This window comes from Echinops telfairi, unplaced genomic scaffold (genome assembly GCF_000313985.2).
Source record: "Echinops telfairi isolate 266 unplaced genomic scaffold, ASM31398v2 ScPeMD7_2291;HRSCAF=2852, whole genome shotgun sequence".
Classification (NCBI taxonomy): Eukaryota; Metazoa; Chordata; class Mammalia; order Afrosoricida; family Tenrecidae; genus Echinops; species Echinops telfairi.
This window is the reverse complement of record NW_022106189.1, coordinates 31080437-31099037: the sequence shown is the minus strand read 5'-3', so window position 1 is coordinate 31099037 and position 18601 is coordinate 31080437. Positions and strand designations below refer to the sequence as shown.

General features: G+C 56.4%; 1 protein-coding gene across 1 annotated transcript in view; it reads left to right on the top strand.

Moving 5' to 3' along the window:
• The first annotated feature begins 3648 nt into the window (after positions 1 to 3648).
• Positions 3649 to 18601, top strand: part of SMPD3 (sphingomyelin phosphodiesterase 3) — a 23264-nt gene continuing 8311 nt past the window's right edge. The window contains exons 1-2 of the mRNA XM_004704820.2: positions 3649 to 3728; positions 17151 to 18598. Coding sequence (XP_004704877.1) covers positions 17356 to 18598 — 1243 coding nt within the window. The 5' untranslated portion in view covers positions 3649 to 3728; positions 17151 to 17355. The remainder of the gene's footprint in view (positions 3729 to 17150; positions 18599 to 18601) is intronic.

Below are 18601 nucleotides of genomic sequence, written 5' to 3'. Positions count from 1 at the left end.
GCACAAAGTGGTAGGAACTTGAAGCTCAGAGAAAGAAGCCAAGTGACTCACCCAGTGTTGCCCAGAGCTGGATTTGAGCACCGATAGGGCTCTTGGAGGTCCACCCCCTCCACGTGTGTCCCTTGCTTTACAGTCCATGCACCTGGAAGGACGTCAGGTCCAGAAAATGAATGACAGCTACAGGCAGAATGAATGGACAATTTGAGTCAATGGACCGTAGATGTAATCAGAAGTCCAATTCCTTCCTCAGGATTTATGGCAAAATTGATTCCCTTCTGGTTCCAACTACAGAGATCCAGGCCCTCTGTTTGGCTGAATCTCTGGGGGGAAAATGAGGCAATAACATTTTGTTAATCAAATTATAAAGCACAGACTTTTCTGATAAGAACAGGTTCTCACAGGTGACTTCAATTCTGTGTGATGACAAGTCAACCGCTGCTTTGTCTTAATTCTCTATTAGATAATGCCTCACCTTTTGTCCACAGGGGGGTAGGGACACAAATTGAACCAGCAGGGGAGACACTTCACTCCCCACAGCATTCCTCAGCCAAGGAAGTCTGGTGACATTTTCCGAGAACTTCGAGGTTTAAGGGGGTGGATTCTCTCACCTGCCATCCTAAAAATTGCCCTGGGGTGCTTCTTCACCCTGCCCAAAATATCCAAATGCACAGCCAGCCTACCCAAGCATGCCTGTCTAGCCTTGCCCCTACCCTTGTCCACTTGCCCTTTGCCCCCTTGCTTCAACTGTCGAATGAGCCAGGAGTGTCTGTCTGTATGAAGTCTGACCCCAACACTGCCAGAGGGCTGTGTGACATTACGTACGTTACCACACCACTCTGGGCTTGGACTTCACCGAAGCTCTCGTGTCACCATGTGGATAAAGAAATCAGCTTCCTGTGCGCCAGGCCCTTTGCAAACATTAGTTTTCAACCTACAAAATAGGTCTTATTATCCCCATCTCAAGAAAGTAGAACCTGAGGCTTGGAGCAATGCCTTGGCAGAGCCTCCATCTGGCTCCGGGGAGCAGGTCCATCCAATCCTATAGCTGCTGCTGTGGGGCCTCAGGGGAGACAGAGGCCTCCAGAAACCTGGAAATTATATGCTCAGTGTGTCTCCCTGGGAATGGCATGTCCATATGGGGTCATCCCAGGTGCTGATCTGCGGTCTGGGGCTTGTGGGCTCCAAGCCTCCTGGTAGAAAGGCCCGCAGGCGCATGCTTGGGTTCCCAGCCTGGGTTGGGACCACTGCTGGCGCCAGGGACACCGCCTTGCTGTGCTGGGTGAATGGCCCCCTTCCCGTGCCTGCCCCTGGTCTGCCCTGCCCCACTCCACCGCCTATTTAAACAGGAGGCCCCAACACAGCTCAGGCACAGGCAGCTTGCCGCAGGGTGAGAGGAGAGCAGCACTGCCAGGCTGGCCCGCCGGGGAATGAAAGGCTCCCCTGTCCCGTCGTTTCACACCGACCCGTGCGTTCATTCACAGCCAAGCTGCTGAGCTGCGTTGTGGCGGTCCAGTCGTGGGGCGGGGGTGGTGGTGGTGGTGGTGGTTGTGGTACGGAGATGTATAGCCGGCAGAGGGAGGCTCTGATTATATTGTTCCCATTTCTAATCCCTGCCTTGATGTGATCCTGGAGGGACAGGGGAGAGCATATTTCAAAACAAAGTCTGGCTCAGGGTATCAATGATCTGACATGTTTTTCTTTTCTTTTTGAGAAAAGACAAGGTCCTGTCATTTCCAGACTCTGGAAATTCCACTTCCCCCTCAGGAACCTTTCCCTAAATAGTTCCTGCCATTTCATTCTACTCTGAAAAAAACATGCTGGGGGGTTTCACTGGGGGTTGGTTCGAGGGAGAGACTAGCTGGAGCGGACAGTTTGGGGGAGTGTCTGAGGCCCAGTTTGCCACATAGCCTCAGGGAGAGATGGGAAGGAGAGAGGGCAGTGGGGCTGGAGACCCCTCATGCCACTTCCAGACGCCCATGTGCTGGGGTCAGGAGAGCTTCAGGTCAGCCTGCAAGAGAGCGAAGGACAGAGGTAGAGACCAACAGCCATGGAGGGTGAGTCAGGCTTCCTGGATGCCAGGGACAGGGCATCCCCCGTAACCAGGACAGCAGCAGGCCTTGCTGACCCCCCCAGCGGACAAGCCTCCCTAGGCTATGGCGGGAAGGGAAATCAGTCGGGTGCTTAACTCAGGGAGCATGAGCCGTAGGGACCACATGGAATCTAGGGATGTTGGGGAGCCCAGGTCACCCATGTAGAATGGGGCCTGGGGATCCCTGGCTCTCTCTTCCTCCCACTCTGGTCAAGCAACACCAGTACCCATATTCACCTGGTCCTTGCCACCACCTCCAGGGATACAGGGAAGGGCCCCCGGGGCTCAGAGGTTAAAGGCTTGCTCAGGGCCACTCAACTGCTGGCTGGAGCCTGTCTCCTTAGAGCCCCACTTTTCAGAAGGGAGCCCCCTATTGGCCTGAGGGGGCTGTTGCTGTCAGACGTTCCATGGGCTTTCTGGCCTGGTGGAGTCAGGGAGCGTGAGTGAAACGTAGCTTTCAGAGTCTTCTGAAACTCCCAGTTTGGGCAAGTTTCAAAATTGGTACCCCCCTCCCCCAAAAGGAGGGGACCTGGTGTGCAGGAGTCAGGGAATGAGGCTGCCCTGCTGAGGTTGTGGGGCAGCTAAAAGGGTTTTCTGCCTGGCAGTGGTTCAGTCAGTGGGGATGGGGGGCACACTGAGAAACAAGAGGGGCGGAGGGCCAGACTTGGGAGTCAGGAAGCCTGCGGGTCTGTGGGTGGAGAGGGGTGTTGAGGTGTTGAAGGCAGGCCTACAACTAGAAGGGGGCAGGGGGCGGGGCAGTCAGATTCAAAAGCAAGGGGGTTGGGCATGGATCAGGAAGCAGGGCCAACCCCTGAATGTAGGAAGTCGACCTTGAACCCAGGCTGGGGTCTCAGTGTCAGGTGCAGAGTCTGAAGCTTGGGGCAGGCCCAAGGCATAATGGCTGGATTCTCCAGCTAAGTCAGCAAGGGGTGTGGGAGCTGAAGGATGCAGGGAGCCAGTGGCATGTGTCCAGGGGCCTCCACCCTCCACCACTCTGTTGGGTTCTTGTGGTGTCCCTACTGAACAGCTCCTCCACCAACCTATCTTGCCCTCCTCCCCTTATACTCTCTCTGCCAAACCCCACAGGTTCTTCTTAAACACCCCTCCTCCCCCACCCCCAGCAGCCACTGTCCCCCACACCAGGGCTAACCTCAGCTGCCCCACCCCAGGTATCTTGGAAACAGATTCCCGGAAGGTCCAGGGAGTGCTCCAATTGTTCTTGCTCTGCCTATCAGATCAAGCCTAGGCTGCGGCTGGACTCAGAATTCTGCGCACCCCTCCTTCTCCCTTCTTCACGCACACACTAGAACATTGGGCCTTCCTCCCACCGAGCCCTCCCCACCTGTCAGTCCTCTTCTCCCCCCTGGTCTGCCCACAGAAACCACCACCCCCACCTGCTCCAGCTGCACTTTGTCCTCAGTGACTGCCAGGCCCACACCCTCGGTCTGGCGACGTGGAAGGTGTGGCAGTGCCTCAGGTACAGGTGGGGCCCCTACCTCTGCTGGGCTCTACAGCCTGCTGCTTGAGTGACGGCCACTCAGGTCTGCTCATCTCCTTTCAGGGCCGAACCTGAGGTGGTGCTCCCTCTTCAGGGGAAGGACAGAAGCAGGACTGGAGGCCATTAGCAACACCTGTTCAGGTAAAACCCAGATTTGGGGAACCAAGGAGGGTGAGAGAGCTCGGCAGCTCCTCAGGGGAGACCTGGCAATGTTCTTGTATAAAGGAGTGCTATGGGAGATCGTTTGGGGAAAAGGTTTTGCTGCAGCTCTGGGGTAAGCAATCTGGGGTTATACTCTCCTCACCTAGAGGGTCGCACTCTGAGGGGGGTGTCAAGTACACTCAAGTCTGTGGAACAGGTCTGAACTCCTCGTTCAATACCTAGAGAAAGGACTAAAGCAGCACTTCACAAAAGTGAAGCCGTGCGAGTAGCTGCTAATATCCTGGGAAATGCCACCAGATACGTGGGCCCATAGGGCTCCACACGCAAGGCTTGCCCCTCTTTTCCTTCAAGGGGTAGCCTTTCCAAGCCTAGCTGGATGCTTCCCTCACTCTTTTATTTTTAGCCTGGTAGAGCTGATCAAGTGTAAAGGCCAGGTTGACTTTCTGATATGCAGGCTGCAAGTGTGTACAATAAATGCCTAAAAACAACCAGCTCTCTAGAGATCAAAGGCCCTCTAGTTATGCTGGGGGCCATAGTTCTGAGGGCTCACTGGGTTTTGGTAAAGAGACCACCACTGTGACTCCCTGAACCCCACCCCCTACCTTTACCTCTACTGAGGTCACATCCCTTTGCACAGAGGAGGTAAGGGTTAGCAGGCAGCGCTGCAGCAAAGAGGTGGAGAAGTGGAAGGGCACGGCGTGGCAGGGCACCAGGTAAGCCAAGGGTATTGAGGCTTCAGAAATAGGAGAGGATGGAGATCTGTCAGGCTGCTGGGCAGAGCCTGCCCTGCCCTGTTTGGCCCATTTCCTGGAGACAGTGGAAGCCTAGGGAACACTGAACAAGGTAGTATGGAATTTAGAAAGATCCCACCAGTTGCCATGTGGCCCAAGGAGAAGATGCCAGATTCAGGAAGACTGAGTGGATGCTGCTGGGGAGAAGGCGGGTTCAAGGGGGACATGGCCATGGAGCTAGATACATGATTTAGGAAGGAAGAACCCACAGGCCTTGGTGCAAGAGCAGGCTGAGGTGGGGGAATGGAAAAGGGTCAGGCCCAGGGATACTCGGGAGACAGCTGGTTTAGGGGGAGTGCATGAACTCCGAGGAGAGGATAGAGTGCTGTCAGTCAATTATATGGGATCAGCTGTCAGGACACACACCTGGGAATAGATTAACTATGAGGAATCAATTGAGAGAGGGCAGAAGGGACAGGGGGAAGTCCAACTCTCAGAGGTGGACAAGGAAGGAGGGGACAACAAAGGACTCTGAAAAAGAGTGGTCCAAAGGGCAGGAGAGACATAAGGGGATGATGAGCCAGCACCCAGGGGCAGGGAGTCATGGAACAGATGGCGGTCACAGAGCTCAAGCCTCTGCCGGCCTATTTCTTGGAGCAAATCTAGTTGAACCTGCAATAGGCCACTTCCTCATAAGTGTGAACCTCTGTTCTGGAAATTATCTTTTCCAAAACATTACCAGAAAGTCTGGTGGTCAAATGACATGGCAGGAGTGTCTTCTAACTTCAGGAAGGGGAGAAAGAGTCCCCCTGCTCATCAGCCCGAGGAGGATTCCTATGACGGAAACATCAGGTGTGCCTCCTCTCTTCAATCTTCCTACCAATCTGACACCAGCCATGCCTCCCACAGCCCCCTCTGCTTCCCTTCTGGGTGGGATCTTTGCGCACTGCCATGTAGAACTCATAGTTATGGGGTTTATCAGGGAGGTAACAGATTACAAGTCAGAATCAGGAAAGCTTAAGAGCATAGCTCTTGAGCCTGGACATCTTTTCAATGATGCAGGCAGTTCTTTTAGCCCTTGGCCCCCAGCATTTCATACCTCTTGGGTCAGGCTGGTGACTTCTGCCCTCCCTGGGCAAGCTGTATAAAGCTGTTTCACCGAGAAGTGTTATCTATAATACTCAATATGCATTCCAGTCATCTATTTAGATACAACAGTAGTTAGGAGAAACATCAACATCTGCAATACATTCAGACACATACATAGCCCTTTTCATTTCCTCTCTTCTGGGTGCATATGGCCTTAGGCCTCAGGCTGGGTAGAACCAGGAGACCCTGGCCTCCTACCTCATTTAGTAGGCCTGGATTTTGCCCCAAGCCATTCCAAATGGGCACTCTAGCCCCCATTTCCCTGTCTGTTTTTTCTGTGTAAGGTGTCTGTCCTTTCAGCCATGACAGACAATAAACAAAGTCACATTAGAGTCACATGTTTCACTTCCTACTTCACCGTGTTTATAGCACGGGATTTATCACCATGATTCCAGGCTCATGGAAGCATGGCACCTCGTAAGAGAAAGAACCCAGGGGTATGGGAAGTAAAACTTGTGGTTCTTAGATGGTTACTTTGCCTGCTGTGTTCTGTAATGATTGAAAGGAGAGCGTGTAATCCCACCTTCAGCCCATACTTGATTGGACATGCTTCAAGTGCCTCACTATCACCCAGAAGAAGAGATGAGCGCGGAGTGTGTCCTTTGGACCCAGATGCAGATGACAGAATGTTGTGACACCAGAGGCAGTAAAAGCAAGCTAGAAGCAGCAGCAGAGCGTTGGTGACAGTGGAGCCAGACCAGCAGGCGCCAGTACAGTTGGCTCTCTAACCCTGAGAAAGCTGAACACCTTCTCGTGCAGGAAGCTCACTCTGCTGGCAGAGTTGGGTGCTGCTGAGCGCATACTAGGGTTGCTAAGGAGTTCTGTAACACTTACCCAAGCGGGGCAGAGACTGCCAGCCTGGTCCAGGGGGTCCAAGGGTCATGAGAACTGCCAGAGGGCACAGCTAAGGTGTCCTGACTGAAAAACTGTAACCAGTTCCTTCCTTCATGAGCCTCCTCATGGTGAATTCTCAAACCCGGCAGAGGAGGAGAGCACGCTGTAGGCTAAGAGGGTTGGAGAGAGGATGCCGCTGCCTTGTGCAGCTGATGGTGATTCTCTCCTTTCACAAAGGTAGAGACCAGGCGCCCCACCATGCCACTGTTACACTTCCCAGTCTGCCCGCAGCCTAGAGGTTGGGATAGGCTCCAGCTCCCAGCCAGTCAGGCACTGGACCCTCTGGAGGGCAGGACACAAGACACTGGTAGCATGGCTGGGTTCTTACCACTGTGAACACAGGGAAGAGTCACTACTCCAGGCTCCCCGAGGCTGCGCAGCGTGGCTGGAATGTTCAGCATTTAAGGGAAAAGAGCCCAACCCGGAACCCTCTCTAAGTAAATGTGTCCATCTTCCACTCTGGCCCTGCCATTGTCTGCTGGGACCCCTTTCCACAGCTGCTCTCCCCCAACCCCAGGTGTCTCCTTGCCTGCTGTCAGGAGGTTAGTGGGCCTGTGCTCATGGGGGCGTGGCCCTGGCAGGCTGAACTTCCGGAATGGCTCCACCCCTTTCTCAGCTCTCACCTGCCAGGGCTCACAGCCCCTCCCTTGCTTACTGCTTGCTCCCACACCACTTCCCCACTTTCATGCCCACTCACAGGGGTCACCCCACAAAAATATACACGTCTAGAAAGCAAAGTCTCTGTCTCCAGAGATGCCTGGGCCCTTGCTGTGACATACTCCGAGCAGTCATCCATCCAGCAGCAGCCACTCACCTCGCTGACTGTGGAGAAACCCCACCCCACCCCCACGCCTTGCTGAGCTGCTCCACGCCCCAGCCCTGGTGGGTCCCTGTCGGCCAGCACTACCCACGGTGTCTGGCCACACTTAGCCTCTCAGCCAGATCAAGCAGAGGCTGTTGACTTCACCCTTGACATTGCCTCCTGCCTGTCCCTTGGGGAGCCTACCTCAACTCCTGGGAGCACCCTGATTTCCCTGTAACACCCAACAGCTGCCTCTCCCTGTACAGACAGTTTCTATTGAAAATTAAAAGGTGAAGGCCCAGCTCGCCTCCTGTCTGGGAGTGACATGTGGGCCCCTGAGAATCCACTTTCTGGTGCACATGTTGAGGAGGCGGGAGGAGTGAGCCCCCACCTGGCCGAGGTTCGGGGCAGAGGAACATCATTGTTGCTATTTAAAACACAGACTCTTCTTGGAAAGGGTTAGATCTGGGGTAGAGCTGGCTATGTTCCTTGGGAAACAAGGCTGTTTGCAAAAATGGGGTGTGTGTGTGTGTGTGTGTGTGTGTGTGTGTGTGTGTGTGTGTGTGTAGTAAATTGGGCAGTCATACTGAATCAGAGGGCTTTTATTTGTCAGGATGGATTGGCTATGGCTTATCAACCTAAATATTTCCTCACACTCACCCTGCATGTGAGTTAGCTGCATGTAGCCTCACTCAGGAACCCAGGCTGATGGGGTACTCACCAACTCTGATGGAGGGAGGGGACTCTGTCAGTGTGATCCATGTCATCTTCACTCCCAACTCATTGGTCAGAACTAGTCATATGATACCACCTGATGACCAGGGGGCCAATCCCACCTCAGGCCTAGAAAGCAGGCTCCAGCAAGTATGGGGCCAGACTGAAAAACTGTAACCTGTTCCTTCCCTCATGAACCTCCTAATGGTAAATTCTCAAACCCAGCAGAGAAGGAGAGCACACTGTCGGCTAAGAGGGTTGGAGAGAGGATGCCTGTCTTCGGCGTGGAGGAAGTTTTTTTGTGTCACCATCTACACCATCTCTCTGGGTACACATAGCCTGCCACAGCCAAAGCCAAGAGTTCTCACCTTCTCTTTAGAAGTGTGGGTTCAACAGCCCCCAGCAGACAGAGGTGGGACTACCACTACTGAGGGGCCAGGCTTCCTTGGAATCCAAAGCCCCAGAAGACCCTTGGCACTGAGGAAGGGACTTTTAATGGCAGCCTTAGCTGGAGTTTGGAAGTCCGTAGACCACCCCCATCCCCCATGATCTTCTCACTAGTCTTTGAGGTGGACAAATAACTAAGTCACAGTTTTATGCAGATAAATCTCTAAATCCTATTCCCATGAGCTGCCTACTCCAGCAGCCCCTCCCACTTAGCCACACAGGAGCAGGCACCCGGCAGCCTGCCGCAGGGGCCTCTTCAAGCAAGCAGCCCCGGCATCCTCTCTCCCAGAGAGGATACTCAACAGTTCTTGGGGGTCAAAGGCTCCCAGGGTGCCATATACAAAGAGTGGGCCTGAGCATATGGGGGGCTTAGAAAAGCCCTTGAATGAAAAGATACTGGCATTCTCCCACAAACTGTGGGAAGCCCCCTCATGGCAGTGGCCTGGGACATGAGGCTCTGAAAGGACCCAGGACGAGGGCCTTAGTTCAGTCTGGGGTGAGTGAGACCCGCCTGGGTCCAGGCCAGTTGCCCAGGGCTGCAGGAAGGTTAGTGAGATGCTGACACTTGATTGTATTCCTCTTCCGCCTTCTTTTTCGCTTGTTAATCTCTACACAAATTCTCCTCTAGGACTCAGTTTGTTAAACGATCTCCGAATTGAAGACTGTATGCTGAATGTGAAATGATTCCCTTCGGGAGAATTTTAGCAGAGTCTGTTCCATTTCAGGAAGGCTTGCTGTCTTAAACTGTTCTCTGGTGCCATAAAGTGCCTGCACACCATTCAGTAGGCCAGTCTCACCAAGCCTTGTTCGTACAGCATTGAAATGCTGTTCAGCGCTTCTGGGTCTGCATAAATCCTAGCTTTTGTAGACTTCAGTTAAAACTCTACTCCCACAGAAAGTATGCTGTCATTTCTTCTTAAGCAAAGTGTGTTTCAAGCCTTGTTCAGCTCATGAGCCATTAACATCAGCCCTTGTGTCAGGGAAGCAGGGGCTTTGCAGGGACCGAGGCTGGCTTGAGATTTGGAGAACCAGAGAGAAGGGGTCTCCTTCTAGCCTTCACTGTGGGGACAGTCTGTCCCAAGGGTGGAGATGGTGTCACTCAGCCAGGTGGACAGCTCCACTCACATCGTGGACAGCAAAGACCTCACCTGAGGCAGGTGGCCTGGCTTGCTGTAGCATCCCAGGACCTCTTTGTGAGGCCAGCTCAGACACAGGCCTCAGCACTGATGCAGATGGGAGAGAGAGGAGGGGCTGTCTAGCGGTTCAGCTGTTGGCACCTAGCCTGCTGAGTCAGTCCAGGTATGCAGCCTCTTCTCGTGGCCACAGTGCTGCCCTGGGGCTTCCCCAGCAGTGCCAATAAGAAGACCCTGTGAACAGAGCAGAGTTCTCAGACCTCCCACAGCCCAGCCCTGCCACCCCAGGCTCAACCTTCTTGAAAGCAAGTTTCTGGAACCCTATGGGGTTTTGACTCCAGGAGACTCGAAGCAGACCAATCCTGGCTGCAGGCAGGCTCTTGTGGGAGTGAGGGCAGCTGCTACCCAGGACAGCTCAGGAGTGGGTTTGGATGACACCTACCCACCAGCCTTCTCCCTGGTGGTTTGTTTCAAAGTGCCAGGCAGGGCACCAAATATGGTTTGAGAGTGGCAGGCAGTGTTGGGCAGGGCAGCCAGCCCTTCAAATTCAGCTCCTGCTGTGCATTCCTGAAGCCAGGATGTGGATGCTGAGGTTGCTGTAAGAAGCACTAGGTTGGTGAGTGTACCCTGGCACACATACCACCAACCTGGCTGCAGATTTGCACGCAAGACACGGCTTCATCTGCACGTTCTGAGCTCTGCCAGAGATGCCAAGGCTGATGATTGAAGGAGTGTCACAGAGCGCTGCACAGCCAGTTCCTATTCTCAGAAAACATACGCTGCATTGATAGCTCCCAGGGAACGTTGCATATGGAAATGCTATGGCTGCTCTGCCAGCACCTGGTTGCTGGGGAGCTCTGTAGTTGGGCTTGCACACGTGGCCCGTGGCAGACAGCTCTGACTGAAGCCTTGGGGCCCCCGCACCACCTTCACCCCTGATTTGAGATCACAGGACCCCTCTTTGATCAGGTACACACTGTCCCAACCATCTGAAGAACCACTTTCAATGGCTCTGGTTGTATCCTGATGGTCTTCTCAATGAGGAAGTGAGTTATTGTGGCAGCCGTCATCACGACAAACATACCTGGCAGCGCGGCCAGGGTCTGACCAACCTGGACCAACAAGAGTCAAGACTAAGGTGACCAGATGTCCCGATTTTCAACAATTTTTCCTGCATCCCACGGTGTTTTTTAAAAGTCCCAATTTTTGGAACGAATGCACGACAAGCTAGGGTACACGGTTTTTGGCTGCCATGTGGCTATTTCGCCAGGATATGAGTTTTATCAATGGTGTCCCGCTTTACCAATGTTAAAATCCGGTCACCTTAGTCAAGATGCTTGTCTAAGAGGCAGCAGGAAGCCCTGGCGCCACAGGACTTGCGATGGGAACAGCCCCTGCAGGGCACTCGCCAGAGGTCATCAGGTCTCGAAGGGCTCATCAGGGAGGCTCCACTCTGCCCCGTGGGCAGCCCCGAGGGAGCACAGAAGAGTACCGGAAAGATCACAAAGCTGGTATATATTAAACAGGATTTTGTTGGTGGCAAGTGCCAGAAAGCCGACTCAAAGTGGCTAGAGCGAAACAGAATAATTCACTGGCTCTTGAATTAGAAAGGCTTGCAGTGGCCTCAGGCACAAGGAGCTCCAGAGCTCAGCCATGTTGCCAGGACTTGTCCTCCCTCCTTCCTGGCTTTGGGTCTGTTTCCCTCGAGATTGGCTTCCTTCCCCAGACGGGCCCAGAACCTGTTCCCTTCATACTTCCACCCCAGGAGATATGCAGGCCGCTTTCCAGCACCTACCAGTAGGAGGCCCAAGAGAGCTTGGCTTGGTCCATCTTATGACCCAAATCCAGGGGCTGTGATTCTCTGCCTGACCTGGTCTGCCCTCCCTTGGGAGTAGACTGGGCAGACAAAGAACATCTACCACAGCCAGAGAGGTGGCAGAGTGGACCCCTGGCAGGCGGTATGCCCACGAGGTGTTTTGTCAGGGTCCCCCAGGCTGGGTGGGGGTGGGTTACCTGATTGAGTGGTGTGATAATTGTGGGGCAGACAGGACAGAGAAGATGTAGGCAGGGTAGGGCAACCCCGGCGGCTTCCAGGAGGAGGAGGAGACAGATTGAGGATGAAGATGTGCTTCCCCGGGCACACCTCTGCCCACAAGGAGCCACTGCTACAGAGCACACACTCATGCGCAAGCCCAGCCTCCAAGTCTTCTCGGGATTCACCTAGCCACACATGCAGAAAGACATCCTCTTCAGTCTTCCTCCCATCCTCCCACAACTTGACTTCAAGTCGCAGCAGCACAGAGCTCTCGTTGCCATGCCAACGCCTCCTGATGATGAGGAGCATCCAGGCAGAAACAGGCTGGGCTGATCTCTGCGCCGCTGGTGGATGCAGGCCCATTGGGCTAATTGGATTGGAGCAATCCGTATGGCCTTTCGTGCAGAAACCTGGGGCTCAGCCCAGCTCCCCTTTATATAAGAGCTGGGGACACAAAGGGGACCAGGAGGGGGTCCATTTACTCCACAACTCCCAGCCCCCATGCTGGGAAGAGAGGGCCCAGCAGGCCTTAGAACCCAAAGGCAGGAAGGAGGGAGGGGCCCCCTGCTGGAACCCAGTGGGAGCAACTCACAACCCTAAGTCATAGAAGCTCCTCAAGGCTTGAGTTCCGGGGGGAGCTAGAGGCCTCCTGAGAAAGGCCAGCACTTGCCTCAGTCTTACAGACCGTCTGCTTTGTTCCCCAACATCAGCGTCCACCTCCGATGCCAGGGACTCTGTGCAGGCAGGTCCTGGTCCCTCAGCTGGCTCATCACCCCTTGGAACCGGACATCAAAAACAGGAGCTAGGAGGTGGGATGGCTGTCTTGATGCCAGCAGCAGGTCCCCACAAAGGGTCCAGGCCTGGCCAGGCCCTATGACTGAAGACACCCTCTCCTGAGCTCAGCCTGACAGTAGACGGCAGGGAGGAGCTTCATCTCTGTTCTGGCCTCTCAGACACACAGCCCACCCCTTCCCATGCTGTGGTGGCCAGTACACCAGGCCGCTGGCTCCGGCAGACGGGCAACCTCAGAGCAGCAGGAGCCCCGAGACAGCTATCCTGGAACTGCTTGCTATCACGCGCCGCCCTGCCCATCAGCCCCCTGAACCACCGGGGGACTGTGAGCCCTCGAAGGGCTGCTGTTTGAAGCTGGAGGGGCCCAAAGTCTGGGCAGCTGTGGCCAGTGGGCAGGCCCTCTACCCAAGGTAACATGGTAGCCTCTGTGGGCCCAGGGCCAGCAAATGAAGCACACAGAGGCCGACCACAAGGAAGGTGCCCACACTGTTACAGGCTTGGTGGCCTTTAATCCTGCCATTGCTGCCCCCATTTCATAGATGAGGACGCAGAGGTATGACCCTAGTGCCCAGCTTTTACTTGGGTCAGTCAAGCTGAATGGAGGGCAGGAGCACTGGGGTGAGGGAGCCAGTCTGGGGTCTCTACCCCTGGGACAGCAAAGCTGACTTCCACAAGCCCTCCCTTGGACACTATGTACCTCCCCACACTGGCCCCCGGGCTCAGGAATGACCTGGGGGACTGTCAGGAGCACCCAGAGACCGTGGCACTCTGAGCAGCCTTGCAGCTACACACACAGAGATCTGGGGAGCAATGCATTCTGGGAGGCTGAGATGCAAAAGCTCAGTGCATGTGGCCTTTAGGGACCCGGTGAACTTGGCTTGGCAAAGGGGCTAGCCCTGTATCTGGAAGAAGAGAAGTGGGTCTGGGGTGAGTGAGGAGGGAGTCTCACACAGTTGACCAAACCCAGCTCTGCCAGGTGAGGAAGGCACCCAGGCCAGGAAGGAAGCTGTGTGGCTGGGTGCAGGGGCACCTCTGAGGAGGTTCCAGCTTCTCTGTGGGAGCCTAGCTTCCCCATTTGCTGGGAAAGTGTAGATCTGACTAATTAGTGTGTTGTTGTTTATTTACCCTCCTTTCAATTCATTGAGACAAAATAATTAACCACAGAGCCCTAGAAAGCAGGCTAGTGGGGGCAGTCCTTTTGTGACTCTGGTGGCAGCAGCAAGGGCTGTACAGCAGTGCAGGGATCACACAGGAGCAGGGCGGGACAGTGCCCCATCCTGCCAGGCTGCTCCTGCCCAGGGTATCAGCAGAGGGAGGGGCGGGTGAGGGCCTCTGAGAGGTGGCCCCAGGCTTGGGCTAGCTAGCAGAGTGGCCAGCTCGGGGACCCCATGCCAAGGATCTGCCGCATCTCAGAGGACCACCTTAGTGGGCCCCAGCCACCTCAAGCCCTGCTGATGCCTGAATGGGGGACAAAAGCATTTCCGGGAGGCCCACTCATGCACCGTCCCTGCAGGCCAGGTTGGAGAGGCAAGATCAGGGCTCTTGGGATCACAGAAGGAATGAAGGGGACACAGGGCAGCTGACAGAGGGAGCGTTCCTCTTACGCAGTCCAAGGGGGACAATGACCAGGTCCCGACTGACCTCAGTCCTGGGTTTGGGAGCTTCCCTGAAGAGCCCTTTTTGAAGGGGCTGAATCCACCCCCGAGGGCATCAGGGTCCCCACACCAAGTTGGTCCCTCCTTGGTCATCTCCCCCAACAAACAGTGGACAGCTCCAGGTCCTGGCAGAGGGTAGCAGTACCTTGTGAAGAAGGTGTGGAGGGTCACAGGCGGCCTTGGTGGAGTCAAGGAAGACCCCTTGAGGAGGTGACATCTCAGCCCAGCCCTGAAGTTTGAAGAACAAACAGATGAGGGGGAAGGAAGGGTGTTCTAGGCTGAGAGCAAGGTAGGTACCCCAGGCCTGTGGGGGGCCCGGGGTTGGGGTTGGGGCTGGTGGGTGGTAGAGCGAGGCAGGGTTGAACTGAGGTGTGTCTGCACTAGGGAGGCCAGGCTGGGAGGGATGGATGCAAAGAGGGTCTCTAGATGGCGATTAGGAGCCGAGACTTTGTCCTCTTAGACATTGGGGCTGTGCTCAGGAAGGCCATGATGGTGCAGCCCTGGGCATGTGGCCTGCGAGCTGTGACTAGGTAGGAGTTCAGGTGACAGTGGTGCTGGCTGCACTGGTGACCTTGGGCCATGGAGAGGGGGTATGGGTCTGTTCTGTGATGCAGCAGCAATGTCCAGGTAACCCCAGAAGCCTGGCCTTGGTATTGACTTCAGGGACTGCAGGGCGCCAGGGAGGCTGAAGGGGACAGACTCTGCAGTTGGGCCAGCAGAGACTAGAGCCTGAAGCCGGCCCGCTCCCCACAGTTAGTCGGTGGGAGTTTCCCCACCCAGCTGAGTGAGGGAGTGCACCCTAGTGAGAGACCACGCGCCCTGACCTGCAATGAGAGAGAATTTGTAAGGAAGAGTGAGTGAGTGCGCCCTGCTGTCTCCAGGTTGCAGTGTGCTGTGGGAGGCCAGGGGACACAGCTCCTCTGAGCATTGGACCCAGATGGGAGGACATGGTGCACTGAAGGGCCAGCTGCCTGCCACAAGGACTGTCACAAAATGGGCCTCCTAGTGGCCGCCCCATAGCCTGGTCTGGATCCACAGGATCCTAGAAGTAGCAAACAGGTCAGCCCTGTCAGGGGCTCTCAGAGGTCAGGACTGGGCCCCGGGCATTAGCAGGGGTGGACACCACTGACTGGGTCTAGGGGAGGCAGGAGGCCACAGGCATCTCTTCAGAGTTCCTTTCTGGGCTGACTCCCTAGGCCCTGCCAGGAGAAGTGAGGGTGAGGGCCCTCCTCGCCCAGGGGCAGCCCTGCTCATACCTGCTTAGGAGCAGTTCATAGTCCAGGCCCTCAAGTTGCCCTGGGGCAGAGCCCCAGGCAGAAGAGAGCAGTTCCTGGAATCCCGAGTCCCCCTCCCCACCACCTCCCCACCCCTGTACACCGCCTGCCTTGTGGGACAGCCTCACTGTGAAACTCATTCCCCAAAGTGGACGCAGCCACCAGTGTAGGGTGTAGGCTCATCTTGAGCCTGGAAAGAGCAGTCCACCTGTCAACGCAGGAGAAGGTTACTATGGGAGCCACGTCACAGAGCTCCCTGCTTCCCACATCAGACCCAAGGGAAGGCTGTCTGTCTCCATACGCTCCTCTCCTCCTCTCTGCCCCCACAGTGCAGCCCACAGACAGCTGCAATAGGCGGTGTGGGCCCTGTCTCCAGAAGCTCAAGGCCTGCTGGGCAGGTGGGCATGCTGTCAACATTTGGCAGCTGTACCTATGGAGACCAGTCAGGAGGGCACCAGGACTTGGGAGCCTCCTAAGCCAGCAGGGAAGAGCAGCTGGAGGTCTTCTCCAAGGAGATAAGCCGGGCTGGGAAGAGGGTGAGAACAGGCAGGTAATCAGGACACCAGCATCGTAGAGTCAAGCAGCCACACGGGGCAGGGCAGCAGAGATGGGCAGGCCTGGCAGAGGGGCCAGGAGTTGCAACTAAGGCAGAGGGCGGCCCTCGGTGGGTTGGAGGCAGCTATGACAGGGTCCGATTCAGGCAGAGAAAGTTCCTGTGGCCCTCGGTCAAGAACAGCCTGATGGGAGGAGGCTGCCAACATGGTGGAAAGCATGGTGGAGTCCTGGAGCAGTGCAGAGGAGGGGGCGGGGGCAGAAGGGAATAACAGTTGATGGGGGAGGGAGGACACCGAGGTCCCTGGCATGGGTGAGCAGGGAGGCAGGGTCGGGGTCAGGCTGGGTGCAACATGGGTACAGCCCACAGCGGACCTCAGGATTATGCTCAGTCAAGCTTTGCCACAGAGCCATCACCCACAGGTCCCCAAGGTCAGGAAACACACCAAATGCTGCATTCCTTGATTTTCCATTCAGCACACCTCTTAGCAGGTGGGACTCCCAGGCCTGCTCTTGGGCCCACTCCCAGTCCCTCCGGTGTGCCAGGGGGAGGACCCAGCTTTGGGGACCCAGCAGCTGGGTGCCTGGACTGGTCCCTGGGGCCACATCTTGGAGGGCAAGGGTAGAGAGCAGCTGAAGCTCAGTCCAGACCCAATAGCCCCCGGGGAGTGTCTCCCAGAAGGAACAGGGACTGAATCTAGACGTTGGTGAGACAGGCTATGCCTGGAACTTTCAGTGGGATGGATTTCTGCTGGGAGTTGGGGCGGGGCTGGGGGGGGGAGGGGGGAGCCCTATCAGCCTTGGCCTGATGTTGTAGGCCTGGCTCCCCAATCCCAGGGTTGGCCAGCCACACTGTCCTCCACACCATAAGTTGCCACCCCCCCACCGCAGTTCCAGTCTGGGTGGCACTCAGTGAAAGGTGACAGGCTTTGCAGCACCTCTGACCCAGAGTCACTCTCCCATCTGCTGCTGGAAGCCAATCAGGCCCAGCCACTCCCCTGGGGCCCCTACCTGCCTCCAGAGGACCCCCAAAGCTCCAGAACCCAGAGGCCATTTTTCAAGCAATTACATTAAAAGGTCAAGGTTGTCTGCTAGGAGCAGACATGTCAACACGCTTTATTCCGAGGACAAAACCCATGGGAGTGGGGCGAACAGGCACCAGGCACAAACAGCTGCCCTCCCCCGAAGATCTCTAATAGCCCACCCGCCTTTTGTTGCTGCAGGTTCTCTGGTACCCAGTGCCCAAGATGGCCCACTGAGCTAACCATGACTGGCCGACTGACACGTGCCACTGACTACCCAGCGGGCCAGCTCTGCAGGAGCTGACGCCTTCTCCAGCTGCCCTCCCAGCCCCACCCCCAGACGTGCCCAAGCTGCCACAGACACCATGTAGAAGGCCAGGCCTTGCGCCACGCCCAGTGAGCTGCGATGGTTTTATACACAGCGCCCTTTCCCAATAGCTGTCTGTCCGCCCTGCACGCTGTGTCCTGGGCCCTCATCTCCCCATGCTACTGCCTGCTGGACCGACTCCTGGCATCCTTCACCTCCCTCCAAATCTGCACGTGCCCCTGGAAAGACTGCCGCTGCTGGTTCCAGCTGCTCTGCACCCTGCTCTTCACGCCCGTCTACCTGGCCCTCCTGGTGGCCACTCTGCCCTTGGCCTTTCTTGGGTTCCTCCTCTGGTCACCTTTGCAGTCTTACCGCCGTCCCTACGTCTATTCGCGGCTGGAGGACAAGGGCCTGGCCGAGGGCGCAGCCCTGCTTGGTGAATGGAGGGGTACGGGCACCGGCAAGAGCTTCTGCTTCAGCTCTGCCAACCTCTGCCTCCTTCCGGAATCCTTGGCCAGGCTCAACAACCTTTTCCACGTGCACGCCCGGGCCAAAGAGATCGGGCAGAGGATCCGCAATGGGGCCAGCCGGCCGCAGATCAAGATCTACATCGACTCTCCCACCAATACTTCCATCAGCGCGGCCAGCTTCAGCAGCCTGGTGTCCCCGCAGGGCAGCGATGGCGTGGCCCGCACCATCCCTGGCAGCATTAAGAGGACGGCCTCTGTGGAGTACAAAGGTGATGGCGCGCGCCGGCCCAGCGAGGAGGCTGTGAACGGCCCAGCCTCCGGGGAACCGGCCAATGGCGGTGGCCTGGAGGACGCCTGCATCGTGCGCATTGGTGGCGAGGAGGGGGGCCGGCCCCCCGAATCAGAAGACCCTGCCCCGGGGAGCCAGGCCAAGAACGGGACCGGCGGGGGCCAGCGGGGCCAGACCCCCAACCACGGTCATCGGGACGGGGACTCGGGCAGCCTGGGCAGCCGCTCGGCCTCCCGGGAGTCTCTGGTGAAAGCGCGCGCCACGGCCGACAGCGGCGGCGGTGGGGAGCCGGGGGCTGCCAACAGCAAGCTGCTGTACAAGGCCTCAGTGGTGAAGAAGGCGGCTGCGCGCAAGAGGCGGCATCCGGACGAGGCCTTTGACCACGAGATCTCCGCCTTCTTCCCCGCCAACCTGGACTTCCTGTGCCTGCAGGAGGTGTTTGACAAGCGGGCCGCCACCAAGTTGAAAGACCAGCTGCACGGCTACTTCGAGTACATCCTTTACGACGTTGGGGTCTACGGCTGCCACTGCCGTGGCTGCTGCTGCTTCAAGGTCCTCAATAGTGGCCTCTTCTTCGCCAGCCGCT